General features: G+C 37.0%; 1 protein-coding gene across 1 annotated transcript; it reads left to right on the forward strand.

Moving 5' to 3' along the window:
- Positions 1-1,943: 1,943 nt before the first annotated feature.
- Atu (Another transcription unit) lies at positions 1,944-27,676 on the forward strand. Its single transcript, XM_083137538.1, has 10 exons — positions 1,944-2,136; positions 7,251-8,063; positions 13,457-13,595; positions 15,969-16,447; positions 19,277-19,467; positions 19,885-20,087; positions 22,824-22,986; positions 23,641-23,856; positions 26,476-26,677; positions 27,330-27,676. Exons 1-10 carry the CDS (start codon positions 2,088-2,090, stop codon positions 27,545-27,547), a joined length of 2,673 nt encoding a protein of 890 aa, XP_082993664.1. The 5' UTR covers positions 1,944-2,087; the 3' UTR covers positions 27,548-27,676.
- The last annotated feature ends 297 nt before the right edge of the window (positions 27,677-27,973 follow it).

The raw sequence follows: 27,973 nt of genomic DNA on the forward strand, positions 1-27,973 counted from the left end.
ACGCATGCGGCGTCAGCCAAGACCATCTTGAGGTTCAGGCCACAGCGCTCAGTCAAGACGTCATCATCTGGAGGCGATCCTCTTAACGCTGTAAACTCCTTGACGTAATTTTACCGTAGATAATTAAGGTATATTTATTTCTCTTATGAAGTTAAATTTTGACATTTACCCTCCCGACGAATATAGTTAGAAGAAAAATGTATAATATTGAATATTTACACCAAAATTTTCATTCAGGAAGTCACTATGGCCACCACAAAAATTCCTACCATAGCACAAAGAGAGAGTTGAAGACCGTTAGAAACTTCCTGTCGGAAATATTTAAACATTGTATATCTTTGAAAAATATTATCGGGAATATTGGTCAGCTACAGTAAAACTCGTAACCGCTTTTGTATGAACTTTTGTATGTAAAATCAATTGATTAAATAAAAAAACATGTTAGGTTGATCGTAAACTTTCCAAGTTACCTTATCAATTAAATTGTCTTTAAATTTACCCAAAATTAATCAACCAGATAATGCAGATATTCTGTGTAGCTATACAATCTCAATACAAAACCTTAATTTCTATATTCTTGCAGCAAAAGCGAAAGAAATTGGTACAAGGGCAATGTTACATTTCTGTGTATAAAGACTAAACGTAAATAATTTGTCACATTGTAATTTCGATCCTATTGACTTTATTGAACGAAAGATAATAAACAAATTGAATCTTTTCATTGTCGTTAGTAAGATTTGTGACAATAACTTAATAGTTTCATTGAGAAAAAAAGCAGATTAATATTTCCATTTTAATGTTCACTTGGGAAATAAACATTTGGAATATTTCCTTACACTGTTTTTTACATTCCGTTAGAAAAATCGTGAAAAATGTTAATAAATTATGAAACAATAAACATTATCACTGATTTAATAATCAAAGTTACGAACATTGAAGCTTCACAAAGACAAAAAATAAAAAGCAGTTCATATGAAACAGTTTTAAAAATTTAATACATTTGTAGTTCATATTAACATAGCTAGGAAACAAATTGCTTTTTGTGTGAAAACATTTGTATTTGAAACATAAGTAATATGTATATTCTTGGATAGCTTTACACACGAATATTTCATCGACGTTCTTGTTACACATCGCACCTTTATATTTAAATGTACAACATATCTTCCATTAGCCTCCGATTAGCATAAAGAAGCATAAAGCGGGATAAAATAAGAATAAATGAACATATGCATCAACTTTGCCCCGTTGTATAGCTTTCTTTCATTAAGCACATTTTGAAACTGAAAATTTGTGTAAATAATATGGATAATTTATCGAATGCTTGCATAAAATTTACACTAACAAATTGCTTTGGTAGACGTAATATTAACCAACGTTTGTAATTAGGGTAAATTATTTGATAATTCTAAAAAAAATGTTGACATGTTGTCCACATTCACGAGTATATTTGATGCCTATTTCGGACACATGAAATGTTTACATCATGAACTATTACTATTATTTATTTTTTAGTATAATACATTTTTTGTATATTTTCGTAGTGACTGAATCACATGGAATTGCCCTAAAAATTTCTCATTTTTAACAACATCTTGAAGAAATGTGAATGTTACTCTTACCTTTTTCATTGTAATTGCCTCTGCAATTGAGTACACAAGACTTATACACCATACCTCTTCCACATTTAAGCATATTTACACGTCATGTAAACTCGATTACAGTTCTTAAATTTGCATTACAATTCCATATTCACTAAAAAGGTCCAACATTGATTCCGAAGAAGCAAATCAAACATGGCAGCTATCTCGCCTCCAGTTGATGACGTTTAGTCACGTGACCGGAGCAAGCCATCAGGCTTTCATATTGAGAAGGTAATGCGTCAGCCGACAGAATGAAAGTCGCGTGACGACTACCTTTCCGTTACGATGTAAGAGAAATATTTTACTCTCACCAGCACTTTGAAGTTTCCTGCTGGAAATTTTCGTCTGTTTACGTTACACCGCCTTGGTTTACGTGTATGGTTTACGTGAAGTTACATTGAAGTGTTTTTGTTTGTGTAGGCAAAGAGAAAATAAATAACAAATATGGCACCAATTAAGGAGCCAGACAGTTCAAGTGATGCTGAGTCTGAAGGTATCGTAATGAAATGTAACATAAGCGTACTACTTTATGTCTTCCGGTATTTTGTTCCTGTTGGTATTCAGTATTCTTCTCAAGTTATTTAATGTTTCATAAAAAGTAGCAAATATTTAATGTATCATAAAAAGTAGCAAAAAGTTGATACTTCGTCTACTGAGAATGTAAATGTTCAGTAAAACTGTCCAAGCCGGAATTTACAGGAGAAAGTACATTAACAGTTTCATACATCGGAGACACATTTAAATCGGATATTTTGTCTTTCTCGTGGTTAGTACTTACCAATTATGTATTGCGGAACATAGTGGAAGGTGCCATTATGCTATTTGGACGAAAACAAACACTTTTTCTGCTAAAATAAACCATTTTCCTTAATGCTACGGAAAGCACGTCACGGTGCGATATCGCTTGCTTTGCGAATGATAACGCTTCTTTTGTTTTCGAATATCAATGTTTCCAACTCACGTCGTGCTACGATGCTAGGGATTCCAACTTTGAATCCCGTCCTGGGAATGGGTGTTCCTTGTGAATGTCGCTTCATCAGTTACCATCCTCATCGTCGCAATTAGCCAAAAGTGGCTAAGTGAAAAATCAAAATAAATTATGTATTTATGAAAGAAGGAAGAATACTGTTTTTGTTCTTTTATATATATATATATATATAAATTGTGACGCCTTTGAAGTGCTTATTACAAAATGTAAAAGAGGAATATTTTGTTTCGTAGGTTTGCAGGTTGTCAGTAATTCGATCAATATGAAGTTACCTGATGTTGAGCTGCCTTGTTTAAAATCACAAGATAAAAGAGACTCTGGATTGGTCTCTAATAAACAGGAAGTTAGAGTTGAAATTTCACTTGGTTTTGGACTACGCTATAACCCTAGTAGAGACTTGTCCTGTTAAATTTGAATCCTACAATAACAACTTGAAACTTAAATGAGTCGAGCGATACTACGATCCAACTTTTAGGAAATGCATTTTCTGATATGGAAAAGTGCTTTCAAATGGGCACTCCAAACTACTTAGTACAGGCTAAGAATGCTTCCTATGCCCTTCATGTACCGGTACCCTAATTGTAACACCACTGACGTATCCAATTATATCTGACCTAGATTTGTGGTTAACTATTAAAACATGGTTACCAGTACTACACTATGTTTCCTGTTGTTTGAAATTAATAAACCTATCAAACGGGAAGTCACTCGACACTCGTTCACATTTAACGTTTTCGAGATTTCTCCTATTCATACAGTAACATTGATAATTCGAACAATGTATTATCAGTTTTAACAATATTTGCCTGTAACAGATTCGCAGTGTGTATAATAAGTGTTCCTGTATTCCCTGTCCGCCCCTGCTTCCGACACCCATGCTCGCAGTGCAGTAGACAGCAACGGTTATCGGCTGCCCACCCACTGTTGAACCATGCTGGGTACTGATGGATGCCTGAAAGCTTCCTCTTCAGAGGGGCAAGTCGGGTTGGTTCATGACAACAGCTGCGCAGGCAGGATGGGTGGATATTTCTTCCCATTATGGCGGGCGGGTAATGGATCACATTTGCACACCTCTACTAACCAGCTCCCACAAGTGATTGAGCTTAGAATGCAAGTGGTTTATCTCATATTTGGATAGCACTTCTGGCTGGCTGAAGAAATTGTCGTAATATTTCATTGGCTGTTGGAGTTTGTATTCTTAGCTCCTTTCAAATTCTGTACATGGACCAGAAAGACTTTAAATATATCAATATTGGTTGTATGTAGGCATCAGACAATTGCAGGGATGAAACAATTGCATCCTAAATATTTAGACCACAGCCAAAATATCTACATTTGTTTACAATTTGGAGATAGAACATTTACATTCTCAATTGACAATTTACCCAAAGTATTTTAGAGCCCCACCACAATGTAAGTTTCATTTAGAGTGGACTCTCATCCGCCTCATAATCACTTTTTGTTACGCCTTGCACTGCATACTACAAGCTTAAATAGTTTAATTGAAATCCTCGCCGGCCCCCCGTGATGGAGTGGTTAGCACATATTGCTGTGATGCCAGGGTTCCCAGGTTTGAATCCCAGCATGGGCATGGATGTTTGTATGTGTCCATTCATCATACCATCACTCATCCTCATCTTTGCAAATTAGCCAAAAGTGGCACAAAAAGCAAGGTAAAATAAAGCAAGTCAATAAACAATAAAAAGGACGTCTGACTACCATGCTAGAGACCCAGGTTCGATCCCCGGCAGGGGAAAACTGGAATTTTGTCCACCTGTTCAAGCGGCTTCGGCGCTCACCCAGCGTCGTGCAAAGTGAAGGAAACTCTGGGGGGGGGGGGGGGGTAAAAGCAGCCAGGTGCATGGTGCTAATCACAAAGAAAGTGTAGGGCCCTAACTCCACAACCCCTATACGCCTTCATGACGTGGTGCAAAGCACAGGGGAGCACTTTTCTTTTTTTATAAAAAATCAACCAATTGAAATCCTCAAAAATTCTTTCTTGAAATTAGCCGACCTTCATGGTGGAGTGGTTAGCACAGCATGTTGCGAGTTCCAGTCTGCGCATGAGTGTTATTTGTAAGTGTACCTTCATCAATTTAAACATAGTGCTTGAAGTGGAAAATGTTAGCTGGGGATGTTTGGTCGATCCTTGGAGTTAGATGGGATGGATGCTCCTCGTGTTTTACACGGTGACAAAGGAACAGCTGGGGGGATGCTTTGTGAAAATTTGCTAATGGGGGATACCATCTCGTGCATCCCCCCTCACTTCGAGCAATTCATCATATCATCACTCATCCTCATTGTCGTGATTAGTCAAAAGTGGTAAGAAAGCTACTTAAAATAACATAATTTCAATCAATCAAAATATGTCTTGGAATGAAATTTATGTATGTTGTATGAATCATATTAATGGAACAACGTGCCCAGTAACCCTTCAGTTTCGAGAAGCAATAATAATATCAATCCTGTTCTGTAGTGCCTTTGTTCTTGTAAATGAATTGGAAGATAGCTTGCAGTTGTCTGTGTGATAGCTATCACATTTATTCATATGCGCCCACCCAGCGTCGAATGACATGGGTACCTGGGGGAAACCCTGGGGGGTAAAGGCAGTCAGGGGCGTGATGCTGATCACATCACCCCCACTCACGACCGGATCAAGAAAATGTGGGGCGTTACCCCCACACCCCCTATACGCCTTCATGGCGTAGTGCTAAGCACAGGGGAGCACTTTACCTTTAACCTTTTTTTGCTTTCTATCTTGACCCGAGCTCTGAAGTATTTATTGAAAATTGGGTTTGCATCGGCTAATAAATTGTTCTTTATCCTAGTAGAATTCAAAACTGGAACAAAGATATCTCAATAGAGTTTTCCTACACTGATCCAAATTCACATTCTGAAGGAAGCTGTTTTCCTTCTATCTCAAAACCATTAAAAAACTGAAATTGTTTCTGTCGTATTGAGAACCGATGGCATTCAACTACAATATTCTTCTGTGGACTAAAATACTGGGTAAACTATGTCTGTTATCTTAGCGTGAAGCAGAACAGTACGAAGGCTTTGCACAAGTGAATATAGCATCCAACATGACGTTCCACAACAGCAGCAGACTGGACATTGCCTACCGTTTCATAAATGTATTATAAAATAAAGTAAATCAAATATGAAGGACTGATAACTTAATGAAACCAAAATATTCATTAGGAGTGTTAGATTTATTGATGTTTATAATTTTACATTGTTAGGTTTGGTGCTGATAGCAACTTTTGACATTTTGGTTAGAAGTGTTAAGTTTGATGGTGTGATCTTTTGCACGTGTTCTTTAGCTATTTGAGTATGCATACAACTGGTTTTTACTAATAAAGTACTCCAAGATGGCAGGTTTTTTACTTATGTGGGCCATACTTTGGGATCAAATCTCTCAGTTATTTGTGTTTTCCATGTGCTAGAATCAATTTTACATGGAACTTCGAAATCTGCTGATTAAGAAAAATCAATATAATTCTCAAGAGGGTACAGTGGGTCAACAGCCCCAAATGTTGAACTAACAGTACCTTAATATCATGTAATTATAACAAACTAAGAGCATTAGGTGTGATAAGGTTAAGCATTCTTGTAAATGTCTTCAATCCACTGCATGAGAGAGGTACATGAGTGACTTCTGCTTAGCTTTGAAATCATGAACCAGCCAACCAAGATACAGTTTAATATTGTCTACATCTGTCTCAAACATTGGAAATTGAGTAACACTAAATATATTAAGAAGCAGAAGAAGAATATTTAGCCAATAAATTTATATGCAATAAAACATGATTTCAATTCAGAAATCGTGATCCCAACATGCTTGTTGATCCCATCCTCATTGCCCCTTTTTATGTATGGTCATGCCTCCCCAATGGCGTAAAATGGTAATGTCATCACCCGGTTACCAAGGTATCATGGGTTCAATACCTGGTCAAGTCACATAGTGATTCGGATCCCTTGTTAGACTATAAGTTCAGTCTCAATTAACCTTTCTGTGCATAAAGTGGACTAATAGCTCAATTATGTATGGTTACCACATTTTTTACCTGTATGTCTATAATCATAAATTCTAATATATTCTCTGATGAATATTGGATTTTATTATAACTTATTCTGTGTTGATAAATAATACCATTCATGTGTAAACCTTCTCTTTTAATCTTGATTCAACCTTAACAAGCACACACGAGAATTTGGTGCGGGACACGTTCAGCTGCTAATTCATCACCAAAATTGTTTTTTTTTCAAACATACTCATAGCACCAGTGAACCCTCCTAAGCAACTTACATGCGTTATTTACATAATTAGAATTTTAATAATTCCTTTGTTAGGTCAGGAGGCCAGTTTTAGGGTTGATTTTTGCAATGTGTTAGCAACTGGGGTGCCTCTCACTCATCCCCATGTACCAATTCTATTATCCTTCTACAGCTTGATTTGATAACTTTCATGATTAAGTAAGACAAATATTTCATCAATTCATCTTCCATCCTCATTACAGTTAACCTAAGGAGGTAGTAAAATAACCAATATGCAAATCCAATGCTTCCCAAATAAACATTTTGCTTGGCTGGAATAACACTCTCTTTTCCTTTTCCAGAAAATGGTTCGGGATCAGGCAGTGGTTCTGAATCAGGTGATGGATCAAGCAGCAGTCGGAGCAGAAGCAGAAGTAGGAGCGGGAGCAGAAATAGAAGTAGGAGCGGGAGCAGAAATAGAAGTAGGAGTGGGAGCAGAAATAGAAGTAGGAGCAGAAGTGTTTCTCAGAGTGCCCAGTCCCCAAAATCAGATGCTGGCAATTCTGCCAATGAGAGTGATCAAGAGTCAGATAAGAAATCTACCTCCCATTCTCCACGTTCAGACAGACAGGACTCTCCTCCTGCCTCTCCCCAATCAGGAAGCCATCGTTCACCATCAGATAGCCATCGTTCACCATCAGGTAGCCATCATTCACCGTCAGGTAGCCATCGTTCACCGTCAGGTAGCCATCGTTCACTGTCAGGTAGCCATCGTTCACTGTCAGGTAGCCATCATTCACCATCAGGTAGCCATGCATCACCGCAATCTGCACAGTCCCCCCAGTCACAAACAAGCCACCATTCATCCCAGTCTCCACGATCTCGCCACTCATCCCGCTCTGCCTCACCAGACTCCCGTCATTCATCAGCTAGTCGCCATTCAGAACAGTCAGACAATGACGAAAAGACTGAGCATAAAAGGAAAAGTGATGATGAGCATAGTAATTCTGGATCTGAAAAAGCACAGAGTGACGAGGAAAGGTCTGGTCCCAAAGCATCTGAAGACGAAGAGGAAGAACGTCAATCTGTGAGGAGTGCATTAACTTCAGAGAAGAGTGAAGCACATTCAGCAGCATCGTCAGACAATGAAAATTCAGGGGATGAAGATAAAGGTGGTAAGCATTAGTTGTAGTTTGTCTCATAAACTTGTTTCTGTAAATTGTACGTGTTTTAACATGAATTATGTATTCTAAACTTAAATTATCAATAATACGAGGTGTGATACAAAAAAACATACTGGACTCAAAATTTCTGGTACTTATTTACTGCATTAGTGTCTGTTGTGGCCATCACCTTCGAAGTAGTTCCCTTCGGCATTTACACACTGCTCCAATTATTGGTAACAATACTGGAAATCATTTTCTGTGAGTTCATGTAGGAGGTCTGCCATTTTCGACTTGCCTTCTTCAACTGAGTCAAAACGTGTTCCCTTGAGGCCAGACTTTAGTTTCGGGAAAATAAAAATGTCTCATGGTGCCAGATCCATCAAGTAGGGGGATGTTCCATGACAGTAATATTTTTACTTGCCAAAAATTGCTTGACAGACAGAGCCTTATGGGCCGGTGAGTTGTCCTGGTGCAAATCGATCCATTTTTCCACAGTTGAGACCTGTTTCTCCTCACTTTCGCGAAGTCTGGTCAGAACCTCAATGTAGTAGTGCTGATTGAATGTACCCCAGTACGAACACTCAAACATTACAATTCCATGAATGTCAAAGAACAGAAGCAGCATTGCCTTACATCTCTTATATATGTATATCGGGTGGTGCAGGAACTGTCATACCATTCACATACATCATTAAAGAACTATTACCGGATTGGTGCTGTAACTAAGTGAGCAAATGTTGTACACGAGTTTGTGAGCGGAGTGGTTAGCACATTGCGCTACAATGTCAGGGGTCCCGGGTTCGAATCCCAGCCTGGGCATGGATGTTTGTTGGTGTCCATTCCTCAATTTCATCATATCATCACTCATTCCCATCTTCACAAATTTGGCAAAAGTGGCTAAAAAAGTGAAGTAAAATAAAGCAAATCAATCAATAAACCAGTTTGTGAGATGGTGTCCAACAGGTGGTTTATTCTTAAAATGAAGGCTTTCACAGGAACGAAGACTGTGCTCACTTTGGTACGTGAAAGGTTCCCTGAAAACAGACAGCTGACAGGGTGTTCCAAAGATATGAAAGGAATATTCTATGCTGATTAATCATAGTGAGTTGAGTGGTGCAGTTGGTAGGACATTTGAATGCCACACGGGAAACCCAGTGCAGAGGATCTCAAGTGGGAATTTTTCATATCATATCCCTACATAAGGCAGCTCTTTGCTTCACGTAGTCCCTCCATTTTACAAGTATAGTGAATAATGCCAATTCTGTACCAGTTTTGTCAAAATTTAATTGAATTAATTTATTTCACTATTTGCTTTTTTGCCACTTTTGGCTAATCACAGAGATTAGGGTGAATGGTGATAAGTAGGGACACAAATTTATGGTAAATAAAAACTGAGGAGAGCGGTAAATAAAATGTTAGATCAGCGGTATATACCAGCGGTGAAAAAAAAAATTGCACACACTTTTTCATTATGAGTGGAAACAACATACAAAAGAGCTATAAATTGATAAACTACTTCATTTTTATATACTGTACACATGCACAAGTACTTAGCTGTCCAACCAAAAAGAAAACATCAACACAAAATCACTTCATTTCTAAATTGCATATCTCAAGTGATTTATTCATTGTATGTATTTAAAGGATATCCTTGCTATCCAACAAATAAAATAATCACTACTGCACATACACAAACACATGTTAAAAATCACATGATGATAAACAAAATTCATTGACTGAACACAAATGACCACATTGTTTCCCTTGATGTGCGGGAACAGACTAATCTTATCGCTGCTACAGCTAGCAAGTTCAATGAAACTGGAAGTTGAGTGGGAAGAAAGGAATGCAGCTTGACAGGGAACGAAGTTTTCGAACTGAGATTATGTGCATGGGAAATCCAAATTTGCAGTGCTTTCCAGATGTGATCGAAGATAAAACGTTCTTCAGCTGCAAACTTTAGGCAAACGTTTCGTTACAAATCAACAGTTTGCGCACGCAACCTCGATTGCCGGTTTTTGCTTGTTTTCTACTTAATTTGATGATATTTCACGGTTATTTCGCGAAAAAGCGTTCATTTCGTGGAAAAGCACACATTTCGCATTACATCGCGAATAAAACTCATGCATATTTCATCATTCGGGGTGTAGTTACGTGCAGAATGTTCAAAATTGAATCTTTTTTTCACATTTCGCGATTTCGCGCATCGCGAAAATTCAATGTCCCTAGTGATAAGATGAAATGGATGAAGTGACAATCACAAACAGCACACTACTCAAGCTGCACAGTGTCCAGATGCCAGAACCTCGCTAGTCTGCAAAATGCAATCTAGGTTACTACGTGGACGGGAGGTTGATATTTGGGTGCCTTCCTGAAGGTTCACCCCTTACACCCCCAGTTTTTTTCAAGAATATGAGAATCATACATAAACAAATTGTATGACATTTCAAGCACCACCCTGCAGGGGCATCGCCACTGGGTGGGCGAGGGTGCCCACCCAAATAGAATAAATACATGATATATATTATTTAGATAACACAAAGTAACAAGCTAATAAAGAATTAAAGTATAAAACATACAAAGCAGCCTTAACAATTGACTAACATAACTCAGTTTCACTTCAAAAATGAAGAACGTTTGTAGTAGTTGGTTTCTTTTCATTAACATGCTAAATATAAACATGTAATCAAAACGTCGTCATTCCAGGTTTAGGAGATGCCACAGTGCTTTTCGTCACTCGGTTTCCATTCTTGACGATTATTGTTTTGTTCTCTTGTGTTTCTTGGAGCAGCGTCTTTGATAATTTGTTTTCCTTTGTTGGACTTCATTTACAATTGAACAAATCAATTTTAACAGCCGTGGTTCATTCACAACATTTTAGGCATAGTGTGCATGCAAGCACTTGACGTAGTTTGTGGCATGGTGGTGTACATTAAGTATTATACCCGTATATGTTTTAGCTTTTATTTGGAGAAAATTTGTGTGTAAATAAACTATATTTTCTGACTCCGCCTGTGTGAAGATTAAATTTTAATTAGTCTGGTATAGTTACTTTCTGCCTCCCCCCCCAAAATTCTCGTAAATGGACATATTATATATATTTACATATATAAAATATTGTTTATGCCTCTCCCCAAAATTTATTTGAAGTTACCGCCTATCATATAGTGCAAACAGATAAAGAGGACTTAACATGTTGGGTAAATGAGTTAGTATGTCCGATAATTTTAGACAAGATAGTAAAAAGTCTAAACTTGATAATGCCATCCATAAATGTCATTCTGATTCGAGTGTAGAGGAATTTGAAGGTATTTCACTAGTTGAAGTTGAAAGTGATTCAGAAAACATGATCGAAGGGGACGAATCTGTAATTCTGCTGTTTCATACTCTTCCGAGTGATATTGCCGAAACTCCAATTCGCATTACCATTATCCTAACAACACTGCTTACGTTGACCAAAATTTTAACTTTGCCCTTGGGTGGAGCAAGCAGAGTGACCATGCTAGGAACAGTCTTATGAGGGCACCATAATAATCAATTTAAACTTTTAACATATATAAAGACAATGAGAAAACCTACAAAAATAAGAAAAAATATTTAATAACTTTGATTAAAATGGCTATTCCAGAATTCTATTTACCATTGCAGTAACTGTGACTAAATTAGTTTTGGTAAATTAAATCTTATTTTAATGTTATCAGTTGAAAATTATTTTTCCCATCATTGCATTGCTCGTTTACAAGCTTCATTTGTCTGTCTTGTAAAAGCATAGAGTAGCTTTCCTTTTAACTCATAAAAGCATGTTTCACTTTATTTTTATATGCCTCCTTTTTCTTTTTGTTAAAAAAAAATTACAGGAAATTGATGTCGATTTTTTTTAATGCTTATAAATATTGCATACAAAATATTTGTAATAATTGCATTATAGGTATGAATTTAATCCATGAATAAGAATGCTCCAGTACAGCACAAGGTTGATTAGGGTGGGGGAGACACCCTCATGAAATGTTGCTCCACCTTGGAAAATTCCTAGGGCCGGTCCTGGCTATGACCACCAAACCAGATCCCACCTAAAAGTATGTTATCCACCCTTCAGCCCTCCGTGAGAAAAATTTCTGGTGATGGCACTGCCACCCTGTAAGTTTTACAGGCTATTAACCTTTAGTTGAAATTTGGTTTATTTTTTAACCATGAAGCTTTAGATAAAATTATCGAGGATTTGCCACACTTATATTTTTATATCGGGGTGGAAACACTGACAGTCATTTTCCGAACAAGTTTCGCCATCATGTCATCCAAACTTTCTCCCTTCCAACAAGCCCACGTGACGTGTTCGAGTCCTGAGTTGATAGAGAAGCCGTAAACGCTTGCTATTATGACACTGTTTTCCTTCCAGCTAAGAATGCTAAATGTGACACACAGAGTCGTCTTTGTTCTTGAAGTTTGGGATCTTGCTTGCAACAGGAGGTTTCGCTAAGGGGTGGGGGTGGGGTCAGTTCGCGTCTTCTTCCTAAAATAGCCGGAGAAGAGAGGGCGAACTCCAGATTTTCTTTCTTTTCTCATTGAAATTCGGGGGTCGCATCCCCCTCCTGAAACTTCCCTCGGTTGGGGGTTCTGAATTGTACACGGGTGCATGCCCTGATGTTTTAGCTGCATAACAAAAGTTCCCATTGGTCCCATAGTGTCAGAGTTAACAATTTTATGAGTAATATGCAAATTGGCTATTTTTTGTAAAAAAGAAACTGAGTTTTACATTTTGGCTCATTATTCAAATTGTATTGCACCCACAAACATGAAACAAGTTTCATTCTGTTGCGAAGGGTCCATTCGTTGAAAAAAGGGCAAAAGTTTGTGTGATCTTCCCAAAATAGCGAAGAAAGAGGGGGGCAAACCCCACATTTTTATGTTTTTTTCATTGACATTCGGGAGTTGCAGCCCCTGCCCATAACTCCCCTGCGGTTGGGTGTTCCAAATTGTAAACGGTTACATGCACTGATGTTTTAGCTGCAAAACAAAAGTTATCCGAAGTAGATTGGTCCCATAGTGCCAGAGTTATTATTACGATTTTTCTCCAATAAGTATACAAATTTAAATTTCATGCTCAAAAGCCTCGGTGACACTGGGCTTACTTTCGTCAGACCCGCGACAGACTAAAGATTAAAAGCAGAACACTGAAGATGGTGTTCTTTCATGTTTACAGCAGCATTAATTAAAAAGGCAAATGAATCATTGAAGTTCTTTAAATGTTCGCTGATTTGTTTCATGTTGCTATATTCATATTAAGAAAAGAACAATAACAATTTCTTCATAAACTGGTGCATATGTGCACAGTGTATTTAACTTTATATAGTAGATGTGTTTTGCTGTTGTTTGTGTAATTTGACACTGATGGTTCTCTACAGGTGGAAATAAAAGTGGCAACGAGAGTCCCAAGGAGAAAGGAGAAGAAAGCAATGATGAAGGTTCAGACAAAGAAAGTGTCGCAGAGAAGAGAGCAGCTTCAGACAGTGATTCTGAAGCAAATAGCGACACAGAAACAAGGTATTAGTCTTTGACATTTAAGAGGAATCTATATATATATTTAGTATTTTCATGCATAATTAAGCTTTTGTGTGTGTGCGTATGTGTTTTTGTTTGTTTGTTGTGAAGTTGAAAATAAGTTGGGGTTTCATTTACAGTGGTCTCTTTTTAATTCAAACTCCAAGGGGATACGAAAAAAAATATTACAAAACCATATGTTATTAAAGAGAAAGAATCAAACTACTACAGTATTAACAAAAAGTGAACATGCAGTGTAAAATTGCCATATTTTGTGTGTGGTCCTCTAGTGCAAGCAAAAAACAATTCCTCTCTCAATACCAATTAAGCTACCAGTAAATGGAAAACATGTTTAAAGAAGTACACTGTATTAACACACAAAATCACATACATGGAACAATGTTAGCTACCTGTTCTCACTTAAGGAAGTTTGTGATTTTTGTTAATAAAATCCAGTCATCACTAACATTTGCTTGAGATTCAATAAACCTTATTCAATTTTCTACCATTTTGAAATCTTCAGAAGAGGTTGGTACACGGGTAGGTGGTACAAGGATGAACACCTGCCCACAAATGAGTGGACAATCCTTTGTGTTTGAAGAGAGGGTAGAGATTGCATACCAACAAACCAAAACTTTCCCTTCGTTAAGGCTGTCCCTGGATAGCTGCCTTTGAATTATCCAACAAAAAAGTTGAAAATTCAAATTTCATGTGAATTTTTAACATTGGTTTCAATAGGAATTTCAAGGGAAATAAACTTGTGTTGAATTAAAAAGAGTCCAATGTATAATAAAAGGCATAAATTCCTCTAGGAAAATTACAGGCATCCTGCATGAGCAGAAATTTAAGAATTTGGAGGAACTATACAGTTCCCACTGTCTGTTTGGGAAAAATAGGCTTACATAGCCGTGAAACTATTGTGAATATATAGACAGCAGTTTTAGCAAACCTCACAAAGATCCATGCCATGTGGATGTTCTAGAAGGAATTCTAAGTAGATGTAACTTTTCAGAATTTGGAATATCATAGCAGTTTTTTCAAAAAACAGCTTTGCTGGCATTGTCCAAAGATCCAGCTGAGCCATAATTCATGGATGTATCATTGTATTTGTTCCATCACAATTCATTAGTTCATAATCCTTCCCCATCATTGTAATTAACCAAAGAGGTAGATGAGCAACGCAAAGTAGCCTAAGTAGAAAGATGATTTACACGCCACAGTAACTTAACACTGTAAGTGGCTGGAATAGGAGACATCTCTCAGTCTCGAACAGGCGTTCTCGGGTTACGAGCCAGGTTAAATTGGAGTTAGCTTCCAACATTTCGAGCGCATACAATTGCTCTCATCTTCAGGGAATGCAAAATTGGAGACCAGTGTAAGGTTCTATATATGACTATGATGTGGCGGAGCTTGGATGCTGTCTTCCTGTTGGCTCGCCCTGGATCCTGGTGTCTTGTTTTTACGGAGTGGGTTCCAGACATTACTGAACTTGTTGACCCCCACCATGTACTTGGATCCAGCATGGCGGCCAAGACATTTTTCTGATATTTGCCAAGTAGGTGTTGGCAACACTTGTCTTCGAATGCACAGCAATCATGGCTGCATGACGTCGTTTGTGTAGGCAGAATTATCATTTGTCATCTGCTCAACATAGAATGTGTTATGTATCTAACATGTGTGTGTGTGCATTATTAAACCTGTATTTTACGTAAGGTGAGTGTACTTTTCAAACGCTCACCTACCCAACCACCAAAAGTTTTTGGATACAAATCGGAACGGGGCTCACTCCCCTACAGAACTCCACATATTAAAAATCCCGTAAAGTCAAACCACCCATTTAGATTGAAACCACTTAAAAACAGGAACACATGAAATGGATAAAAACCCACATCAGTTGCACAGCCAGCACTGGTAAACAACACCAATCTGTTGGGATTTTTAATATGTGGAGTTTTTTAATTAGGAAAGTGTCAGGGATAGTTTTAAGTGTTTTCAACCCTACCCTCAACCTAACCCTTCTTTAACACTTTTTAACGCAGCATTATGTTCAGTGCTTAGGAAAATATTTACGAACCTGATGAAGGGGGCAGTTGGACCCTGAAACGTCGTTCCAAAAAAGTTTCATACTCACTCACGTAAGTAGTGTTAAATTAACTTGATACAATTTAACGTTGCTTATTTTATTTATAGGTATATCAGATTGGTAAACTTATCAGTAATTTTGCAGATGCACTGATATGCCTACAGCAGTCGATATCAATAAATCTTGCCCATCCCTAGTACATATGCATATGCTGCCACCTCTGGTATTCTCGTGTATTTAAAATATGTTGGTACAATTCATGTAGTATAATCTTTGAATATCATATTTTGCAGGAAAAGAAAGAAAGGTGAAGAAAGTGATGAGAGTGGCGAAGATAAATCTGTGAAGAAGAAAAAAGTTGCTTCAGATGATGAAGATGCTGGGGGCAGGAGCAGGAGAGATTCCGACAGTGAACAGAGTGGAAAAGGTGCATCTGGAAGTGAACAGAGTGACAACGAAGGTGCTGCTCAGAAGAAGGCAGGATCAGGCAGTGAACGTAGTGAGGATGGAGGGAGTGTCGCTCGGGACAAGAAAGTGGCCTCAGGAAGTGAACATAGTGACGATGATGAAGGTGTTTCTCGTAAAAAGAAAGTGGTATCTGACAGTGAACAGAGTGAAAGTGAAGCAACCAGAAGGCGAAACAAAATAGCATCAGACAGTGAGGATAGTAATGCAGAAGAAAGAAGAGGAAGTGATGGTGAGCAAGTGACAAAAAAGAAAACCAAACGTATCATCGGGAGTGATGAGAGTGATGCCGAGGGGGATGGAGCAGGTAAATATGCATGGCTAATATTCTGTATTTTATCTCTTGAATATTTTGAATCGGAGAGTCTAAATTACTAGAAGGATAAAAATCAGTGATGAAATATATTTTTTTGATTACTGATATTTCTTTCATGTAATGTATGTGGCTACCAATAAGATACATTGTCAACTCATACCTGACTACACCATGATTTTTTTAAAACTTATACTATTGCTGAATATTTGTCAGTTTATATGAATCTAACAACTTTTCCGTATGCATTTCCTGTGTAGAAAAAATGAAGGGAAAAAACAGCAATACGAATCAAATTTTATTAACCTTTAAACTTATCTCAGACTGTTATCTCAATGTAATTACTAGACCTTGGATTTTAGGTTTTTAACCTATTTTTTCCTTTATAGGTATGTAAGAAATAATAAATTATGTCAGCATTTCGTTATGAAGTTTTATAAAAAGACCTATTTTGCTTGTTAGAACCTATTTTAGGTTTATGCGCCTAAATCAAGCCTTTTTTAGCTTTTTATATATATTTTTAAGGTTTTACAGGATTCTTATGTCACACAGAGGCATTTTCTTTGTTTGGTCACGAAAAAATTCAATGACGAACTTCTTTGAAACATACTCTGTCAATTTCCATTCCTCCAAGTCTATGGTGATTTTTCAAAGCTCTAAACAAAGCAAAATGTCTGGTGCCACTGTTACCTGTACAGTCGAAAGTGCAAACTTCTGATCTGTGTGGTCTTGCTTACTTTCGCGTCACTTCGGTGCTTTGTAGCATTCACGCCTTGCAAACTAACATTTCAGCATTGAAGTTTGCACCACTCACTATGTTTTTGTTGAAAAATTATTTTCCGCAAATAAGATGATCCTCACAGACAAAATTGCGGAGTTTAACTGTGGATAACATGAAAAAAGATTGTTGCCTAGCTATACGGCGAAGAGTGGACTTTAATAGCAAATTTCCAATGGTAAGTTCCGCCATCGCCATAATATTAGGCAACACACATAACGTTATGCAAGATAGTGCATAAATCACAATATATAGGTGTCCCATTTTCATTGCCGGTGACTATACCTAATCAGTATTTTTCAGGAATCTGAACTATTTTAAGTTTCTTTTTAACCTACTTCAGAATTTTTTCGAGCCTAACTTAAGATTTTAGGATTTTTAGAACCTATTTTAGGATTTTTAGAGCCTATTTCAGGAACCTAATAGCACACTTTTTAGAACCTAAAAATCCGAGGTCTTGTAATTACACATAAATAAAATTATGAATTTGAAAGATTGATGAGCTACCTCCGTAATCAGCTTCAGATCTTACCACAAGTTCCTGGTACGAGTTCTAGTATGGGTGTTTTATTGTGGTTCCTTCATCAATTTCATCTAATCATCATTCATCCTCAATTTCACAATTAGCCTAAAAAGGCAGAAAAGCAGAGCTGGTGACAAGTGTACCCTCTTGAAAAGTATGTGGACTTTTTCATATGATGTATTTTGATGTTTTTATTTCAGGACTCTTAACTCTCATACAACAATGATATATGAGCTCAAAATGTGTCTTGTGTAACTGGAATCTCTCATATACTGGAACACTTTCACCCATTTATTATGTGAAACATCACTGTATGCACACATATTAGAAGAATGTGCAAATGTTAACAGCATAAAGCCTAACATGCCTAACCTAGTAAAACTGTACAAATTTAAAGGAGCATCAAACCTAACAAAAATGTCAAATAGAACCATATATGTAACACATTTAACAAAAACCTCATACATTATTTGAAAAATACTTATTTCGTGCCAACAGGCAGACAAGTCACAGAACAAGCACAGATATGTACAGTGCCTCAAACGTACATCATATAACTATAACTTCTGAACATTTCACGGTCATGCTCCAGTACTTCACAATACATGAATTACACTCCCAGTCCCTTAGCATGTGCTAAATCAACTTTATGAATAAAAGCAGATGCACATGAACCAGAGCATTTGTAATTGAAAGCCAATATTGAATACATTTTTAATGGCAGCCACAAATATGAAATCTGGCAGAAATTTGTTTTCCTAGTCAACCCCTCAGTTCTTAATGATTTCTCAGAAATTACTAGAAATTTAGTAGACAGAAATATCTACCTAATACTAACCTAATGTGATGTAAAATATCTCAGTCCGAGGATCTTCCTATAGAAGTCATACAATCACAAGTCAGCAGTTGATATATGTGTGACTTTCTGTATTCGAGAACTACCAATGTGTAATTTGGTGTACCAAAAAATACAGGCTGTCGCAAAAGTCACGATCTGTTTTGAAAAAAATATTTATTTCAAAGCATATGCTGCAAGGAATAAGTGCTCTGCATGACAACCATCAGTGTGTCTACAGAGCTCAGAGCTACAAGCATAATAATAATAATAAATGTTTCTATGACTGAAGAGCATGATATGGTTGGTTGGTTGATTTGGTGTTTTAAGTCCACTTTATGCACAGCAAGGCTAATCGGGACTAGACCTACAGTTTAAAGTGGGATCCGAACCACTGTGTGCCTCCATGAAGAGCAAGATATGAAATCTTACTATGCCCCTTCCCCCCAAAGATAAAATCCTGCAGGTGCCCTTGCTCATGAGCAGTTTATTAAGAAATCTAGAACCTGGAATTTGCCAACGTTCTCATTAGCAGCAGTGTAGTAAAGCTTACACCCATTGTAATAAGCATGTTCTTAAGTATGTTTCTTGTCACTAGAACTAACTTGCCCAAATATCTTCTTCAACTCTTGGGCAAAATTATTAGGATAAAATTTCACATTGTACTATTGTCGTGTATTCCAACAGCCATTGCAGCTGAGGCATTGTTTGGAGATGCAGATGATATAAGCACAGATGAGGAGAAAGAAAAAGGAGCAGCAAGGGTGGATGAAGATGATGAAGACAAACAAAGGTCAGAGAATGAAGAAGAAAAGGATAGGGATGAAGATGATGATGATGAAGGACGAGAGAGAACTTCAATGCCAATCGTTGAAGATGTGAGTACATGTGTGGATATCAGTAGTTACAAATCTGACATCCATGTAATCAACATTGCAATTGGACTTCATTCACAAATTCTTAAATATTGTACTTTCTGCTGGTTGAACACAAAACATTTTCTTTTTTTTTTTGCACTAACATGTAACTGAGTTTTGTGTAACAGACAAACATGCAATTTTTGTGTAATTGGTAAATATGTAACCATTGTTAATTTATGATTATAATTATTACCCTTACTTTGAAATAAACCTAGAGGAATTCTGTTTTAAACTACTAATTCATTCAAATAATATATTCCCCAAAAAATAGGACCCGTTTTTTGATTGTCATTAGCATTATAGATAGAGACCCATAATACTTTAAAAAAGCCTCCTACTGACACCACTAATGTCTTGCCTTTCTCATTAATTTAGGATGAAGATGCAGAGAAAGAAGAACCTCCTCCTGAAACGAGAATTGATGTTGAAATTCCAAGAATTTCAACAGATTTAGGGAAAGAAATACATTTTGTAAAACTTCCAAACTTCCTGTCTGTTGAAACAAGACCCTTTGAACCTGATACATATGAAGATGAAATTGATGAGGAAGAGACACTTGATGAAGAAGGACGTGCAAGGTAATATGATGTGACATATATAAGAATGGTTATTGCGCTTCTTCAGTTGATCATTTTCCTTGTTGTCACCAGTTCAGTTTTCAGTCTTCACCTCTGTGTCTTTTCAATAATAATAATAATAATAATTAAAAATTAGGGTTAGGCAGATGTCACTTGGGGCTGATAATATCATCAAAAAAATAGATATGTATGTTGGAAAATGTGTTCATTCATTGCCATAGTTCTGTTCTAAAATCTTCCTAGATTTGTTTATGTGATTAACAAATATTTTCTTCTTTGTGAAAGAAATTTCCTTGTGAATATGGCAGAAGACATCTGTTTGTATGCATAGGAAATTTACCATATTTCACTGCATAATCGTCGCATCCTGTATTTTCAGTGCAAAAAATGATTTATAACCTTTTATCACATAATTATTGCATCGGTTAATGAACAAATGAATGAATGGCAATGAAATCAATAATACTGGTACAGAATCTTCGGACACAAAGATTAAATTTTGTAAGTCAGTACTTCGCAACTGTAGTAAATTGTCTCAAGTGTAATATTTCAGCTATAATGTACAAATCAATACAAACTAATGTGTTAACTTTTTTTTCAGACCAGAAAAATGTTCACTAAACTGTCACAAAGAAATGATGTGCATCAATGTTGACTATTCATTTTTAACATAGGTGTATTCATGAGTATTCCGTGCATCCTAATCATGGTCCAAAAGCAGTTTAGTAATAAATAAATAATAAATAACGACAAGGAAAAGAACCTTCGGTCAAAATCGTTTGCGCATCTTCCCTACCGTTATCGGAGCTCAGGGCAGTGTTGCCAGGTCAGACTTGAAAAAATCAGGAGATTGTTCCTTGGGAAACCAGAAGATCTGCTAAAAAATAACCACATGATGTAATAGTAGCGGATGAATGACGTTCTTGGGGGGAGGGGGTATAGGCATGCACACTGGAGGGGCAATTGCCCCCTAATCTTCGACGTTCATAGATTTTTCCCAGGGAGGGGAAAGCAAGGTATTTTTCCATGGGGGTAAATGAGGCATATTATCCCATAATAGTGTTGCCCCCTCAAAAACCACCACTTGAGTTTAAAATTATCATTTTCCTGCATCCCCGTTATAATAATTTATGTAAATTACTGTGACTGAAATCAACTTATATATCTGAAATAATTTAGGTTAACATTCATTTTCCAGGAAGGAGAGGGGCTGGTGGCCATCCTTGCACCCCCTTCCAGATGTCTATGCCCCCATATAATATTATAGAAAATTAAGTATTTTCAAGCCAATGAAAGTTCCAAGCAACTACAGGGAAGGGGGTGCATTATTTCCTTTGTAATTGAACTATCCGGCTTCGTTCTCAGCAAATTAAGAATGAAACATATTGGTGAATTATACAGTACGTCTTCCTTAATAATTGAAGGTAACAACACTTATGCTGGGGTGTCACCTCCCCTTGCCATCTGCTATAAAAAAAGTATACAAAATACGCTAAGAAGTCAGAGGTTCTACCTAGTAAGATATGGACGTTTCATTGTTTGTGTCATTTGATCAGTTTCTCATTCATTCTTATCGTTGTACCTACCTGTAGAGGCACAAAGGCAATGTAAAATAACCAAAATAGAAATAGATTTTGGGGTGGGATAAAATACAACCATCTGAAGAAGTAATGTAATAATAGTAATAAAATAATAATAATAATAATATGTCTTAGCACAATTGAGTAACGTTTGGCATAAGTTCACAGTTCAAACAGCACTTTTCATGGCTAAGTGGGTTTTCACGTGCTCCACTCTTACCTCTCCCCTCCATGCCCATGTAAGAAGAGCAGGAAACACATTTTTGAGCTGGCTCTTGGCGGTTCCATAGCAACAGTTTATTAAGGATATCTGCGCAAGCTCTTTTCCCTGTAGTTCCACTATAGCACTAATAACGACACACACACACTCAGAGAGAGAGAGAGAGAGAGAGATATACATATATATAAACTTTACATAATGGTAAAAAAGGTAAAGTGCTCCCCTGTGCTTAGCACAATGCCATGAAGCCGTATAGGGGGTGTGGGGGTAACGCCCCACACTTTCTTGATCCGGTCGTGAGTGGGGCTGATGTGATCAGCATCACGCCCCTGACCGCCTTTACCCCCCAGGGTTTCCCCCAGGTACCCATGTCATTCGACACTGGGTGGGCGCCGGGGTCGCTTCCAATGTTAGAAAAGTTCCTGGATTTGAACCGGCTGGGGATCGAACCCGGGACCTTGAGCATGGTAGTCAGACACGTTACCGACTGAGCCACCGTGGCCACTCATAATGGTCATACTCCCATTTTTTTTGTCAAATAAATTATGTGGTGAAGAAATACTTCATTTCTTCTTGAAGGTGTTCTTTGCCATTAATGAAAATGGTAAAACTATGTTTGTAATACTGTAGATAGATGATGAAAATTAGTGATATTAAAATCTACTCCACAAATGAACTGGTCAATAACCAGAGTCAAGTTCTTAATCATTCTTCACCAGGAAATCTTCAACTTATAATTCAGTAAGAACTGCTGCTCGTCCAAAACTTGGAGTGAAATGAATTTTGGTAGAAATTTTGTATTACAGAAAGTCATTTGAAGTATTTACCTTCAGTATTTCATATCGCAGTGATAAAGTTTGTTTATAATGAATCTCTCATCCATAGATATTGTGCACAGTATTCATAAATATACATCTTATTATCTGTATATATTAGGTTGAAACTCAAAGTGGAAAACACGATCCGTTGGAGAATAAACTTTGATAAAGAGGGTAATGCAATTAAACAAAGCAATGCACGGTTTGTGCGCTGGTCAGATGGCAGTTTATCACTACACTTGGGATCGGAAATTTTTGATGTTTACAAACAGCCTCTGCAGGTAAGCCCATTTTCTCACTTGAATTATCATTTAAGTTTGAATTCAACTTGGATTTATTACTAGAATTTGAATTTATTGTATGTTCTTTCATCTAATTATGAGTAACATTATTGTCAAGATTAGCCCAAAGAGGTGGAAAGGAACATTAATTATTTCAATAGAAAGAAATATTACAACTGAAAGGAACTTTTTTATCATGTTCATAGCAAGGAAAATGGTTTACATTCACTTATATGTAAAAGAGAAGAAAAGAGAGAGGCTTGCATGTTATTTGTAAAAAAATTAATCATTGTAGATAATGGTGATTGTCCATCACCATTCACCCCTTCCCTTTCATCTCTGTAATATATTTTCTCTCTTCTTTTGTTGTGGTAAGGCACTCAGATCATAGGACCAATAACACTTGATGGTAAAATAATGGCAAAATCATCACTGAAAGTAATAGATGCTTTAAGTATTTTCAAGCAACACATAAGTATTGTTTCTTCGGGAACATAGTGTGTAATCTTTCATGTTGCCAATTCAACAATTATATGTTGACTGTAGTGAGTTTCATCGACAACCATTATACGTATAATTTCAGTTATGTGAGAAAATTATGTGCATGAGCTCATTTATTAAGTAATATTTTATGTTGAACTTTTTATTCCGTAGGGAGATCACAATCATCTCTTTATCCGACAAGGAACTGGCTTGCAGGGACAGGCCATGTTTCGGACAAAGTTGTCATTCAGACCTCACTCAACTGAATCATTCACTCATCGTAAGATGACTTTGTCCTTAGCTGATCGCTCACAGAAGACTGCTGGAATTAAGGTTTTGTCTCAAGTAGGAAAAGATCCTGAATTCCACAGGGGTGAAATGATCAAGGTAATGTATTCATTTGATTTACCTTATTTGTAAGCAATATTTTGGTAGAATCATTTAGTCAATTATTTTCTTTCTTCCTTCATACACAAACCATGGATGCCATTGTAAAGTTGGAGTTGGTAATTATGAGAATCTTGTCATAATTATTGATTACCAAACAAATTTTGTTAGAGGACTTCCAGAAAACTCTGGAAGGTATATTGGTCACCTATATACACAGCCGTTTTCATGGATAAACAGCATAGACTGCCCTTTTGCAGTTAGAATGGCATCTGTTGTCTGGAAACTTTGACCATGCAATAGACAAAAATTGCATGCCAGGTGAATACTGTGAATTTTCAAGGATCTCCCAATCCCATTTGTGCATAAGTGTTGTTATGGCAGAGAGCATTGCTGTGTAGCAACATAGTTAATTTTGAGAAGTTGTGCTCTCCTCCACCAAAGTGCAAGTTGTAAGTCTCTTTCTAAGAATTTTCTTTTAATATTGTGCATTAACAGATGTCTTTTCTGCCACAGCACGTTCCTTTTATGACTGACCTCAGCAAGTATCTCAGGTGTAATCTGGTAATAGACATCTTCATTGCCCACTTTAAAAGCAAGCACTTACGTTCACTTAGCCCTGTTGAATATGACAAAGCCTTAATCCTACATGTTTCTTGTAACCCTTTATGACACTGCACAGCATTTGTTTTGCCAACAACCTGCATTTTCACAAAATGAATCTGCTCCTTGTGTACATTGCATTTTAGGGAGGTATTAAGCATACAACTGCACATCCTTGGAATTCACTACTGTCTCCTAGTGGCCAGTATTTCTAGCAACAGGTGGGTGTGTGCTGCTACAACAGAAAGATTGTGTCAACACTTCACGTTATTTAATAATTTGTGTTCAATAATGAAGACATACTACTCATAATTAGGGACGTGAACTTTTCGTTTTATTTTTTGCGGTTTAGGGCAAAATTCGGTGTTATTAATTTAAAATTGGTGTTATTTTTACATGCATTTTTACTGTTCGTTCTACGCTTAAGATTTTCACATTGTTTTAGTTCTGGAAAATTGAGACAAATTTTAGTTTTAATGACAAAAAAATATGGCTTACCTTTGTGAGAAATTCCAATTTCTTCCATTTGGAAAACTATTTCATCTTAGCCCCTAAGTATGAAATATTTATTGAATGATAACACCCAAATCTTTGAACACAATCATACCTATCCTTTTCTTCTTCATTCTCTGACCTTTGTTTGTCTTCGTCATCTTCATCCACCCTTGCTGCTCCTTTTTCTTTCTCCTCATCTGTGCTTATATCATCTGCATCTCCAAACAATGCCTCAGCTGCAATGGCTGTTGGAATACACGACAATAGTACAATGTGAAATTTTATCCTAATAATTTTGCCCAAGAGTTGAAGAAGATATTTGGGCAAGTTAGTTCTAGTGACAAGAAACATACTTAAGAACATGCTTATTACAATGGGTGTAAGCTTTACTACACTGCTGCTAATGAGAACGTGGGCAAATTCCAGGTTCTAGATTTCTTAATAAACTGCTCATGAGCAAGGGTACCTGCAGGATTTTATCTTTGGGGGGAGGGGCAGAGTACAATTTCATATCTTGCTCTTCATGGAGGCACACAGTGGTTCGGATCCCACTTTAAACTGTAGGTCTAGTCCCGATTAGCCTTGCTGTGCATAAAGTGGACTTAAAACACCAAATCAACCAACCAATCACCACCCATCACATTTCCCTAACAATGTAAAAAAAAATCCCTCTACGACCATTTTGTATACAGACACACACACACATGCCCTCCCCCCTTCGAAACACAACAGGTGCTCCCTGAAACACAACCACACAGTGGTTCGGATCCCACTTTAAACTGTAGGTCTAGTCCCGATTAGCCTTGCTGTGCATAAAGTGGACTTAAAACACCAAATCAACCAACCAATCACCACCCATCACATTTCCCTAACAATGTAAAAAAAAATCCCTCTGCGACCATTTTGTATACAGACACACACACACATGCCCTCCCCCCTTCGAAACACAACAGGTGCTCCCTGAAAATTTTCCCGTTCCTATGAAATTTCCCTTTTGGGAAGATCCCCCTGAGCAAATTCTATTTCAGGACGAGGTTGAACACTGTCAGACATGTCTGTACCAAACTGAAATGAATGAAAAGTGATAATCTTGAGCACTTGAGGTAGTTATTTTTGAACAGAAGAAATGTCATCCCCAGTTTATATGGCATACTTCATGGTGTTTTTCACGTGAAAATGTAAAATTCGGTCATAATTCAGGTTTTTTCACGATTCCGAAACACTAAAAACTTTGCCTCCTTTACCTACCCAAATACATTTTCAATACTTTACTACTCATAATATAACTTTATGTCAAGTTAGAACTATTCCAGAATGATATTTGCTACCAACCATTTTTTTATTTATGGTGGTTAGGTTTCATAATTGCAAAACAGTAAATGTGCACACAATTAAAAAAAAACTTAATTTTCTCTTCTCTGAATTTAAACATATAATTTTCATGAATAATCACAAAGAAGATATAAATGAAAGATGATGCCAAATAGGTTTTCTAACAGAGAATTTCCTATATTTTAACAGAAAGAAGAGGAGAGACTACGTGCATCTCTGAGGCGGGAATCAAAACAGAAGCGAGTGAGGGAGAGAGGAGCAGCTCGTGGATTGAGTGCAAACTATTTGGAGCCAGACAGGGATAGAGACAATGATGAAGAAGTATCAGAAGATGAAGGTGCAATTTCTCTTGCTGCCATCAAGAGCAAGTACAAGAAAGGTGGGGCAAAAGGTGAGTGTTGTTTATTCAGTTGTGACTCAACTGAGTGGTTATCACTCTTGCCTTGGTTATGAGCAGTAATTTGAGTGGGCCTGATTTCAGACTATCTCACTGTCTGCCTAGCTACCTTGGTAACCAAGCATATTATGTGGTCAACTCGTGATATCATCGTAGAATGTACTGTGTTTGAGTCTGAGCTTAGACATGGGTGTTCATTTTGCGTTTGATTAAATTAATCTAATCATCATTTATTCTCATTGTCACAATGCAAATAAAGAAAAATACAAACAAAACATTGTCCTCCTTTTGTATCAAAAGAAAAAAGCTGGTTGGATGCCCAACTTAAACAGAAATCTTATTTTTCCATAACTATACCGATATACATGTACAGTGGAACCCCGATTTTACATTTTCCTGCATTATACATTCAATCTTGATGGTCCCAACATAGCAAAATATAATAAAATTTTCCTCAATTTTATATTTTCCAGCCTTTTATGTTTTTCTAGCTGGGTCCCCTGAAAAACATAAAATCAAAGTTTCACTGCGTAAATAATACCCAGGGTGGCTACAACTGAAACATGCTCTCTGGAGGATATTATCAGATTAAATTAAGGATGTTTATATGAACATAATTAGACTGTGTTTTGAATTTTATTTCCAGATATTCGGCCACCAATTTACTCTTCAGATGAAGATGACTCTGATATTGAAAGCCGAAAATCTAAGAAAGTAGATCGAGTAAAGGCATTGAAGGATTCTGATGAAGAAGGGTCAGCAGAGGAATCCGGTGGTGATAAATCAGAAGCAGAGGAGAGCAAAGTAAGTGATGATGATGCAGGAGGTAGCGAAGAAGAGAATGAAGAGGAGGAGGATGATTAGTGCTGATATCAACATATTGGTACACAGTGACTGTAATATTGGAACAGTAAACAGAAAGAATAGTGCATTGATATGATTGTGTGTTGGTTCCTGTTTTCTATTTCAGAGATTAAAAGTCGATTTTGTGTATTTAAACTGTTACTTTTATTGTTTTCCTTCCGTTACTCTGGTGCTGCCTTATCCATTACAAAAGTAAGTGTATGCTCCTATTCACCATTTCACCAACAAGTAGATCTTATTTTTGCAGGATGCAATCTTCATTTTCCAAGGATGGGTGTTAAGCTTTAGACAAAAGACCAAAGAATGGGATATCTATGTAGATAAATTATACTGTATTGTCTTTCTTTATACAAATTACACAGAGTTATAATAATCCTGTCGCAGCCTTGATCTCTACTCCCGTAACTTACTTTGAGATCATCGGAT

This window comes from Lepisma saccharinum, chromosome 1 (genome assembly GCF_977018435.1).
Source record: "Lepisma saccharinum chromosome 1, izLepSacc3.1, whole genome shotgun sequence".
In the NCBI taxonomy this organism is placed as follows: domain Eukaryota; kingdom Metazoa; phylum Arthropoda; class Insecta; order Zygentoma; family Lepismatidae; genus Lepisma; species Lepisma saccharinum.

What these genes read in the sequence shown, in the direction of transcription:
- Atu (XM_083137538.1), top strand. Translation starts at nt 2,088, where the DNA reads ATGGCACCAATTAAGGAGCCAGACAGTTCAAGTGATGCTGAGTCTGAA. An exon ending in AATAGCGACACAGAAACAAG is followed by an intron (nt 13,596 to 15,968) that starts GTATTAGTCTTT and finishes CATATTTTGCAG; the next exon opens with GAAAAGAAAGAAAGGTGAAG. An exon ending in TGCCGAGGGGGATGGAGCAG is followed by an intron (nt 16,448 to 19,276) that starts GTAAATATGCAT and finishes GTATTCCAACAG; the next exon opens with CCATTGCAGCTGAGGCATTG.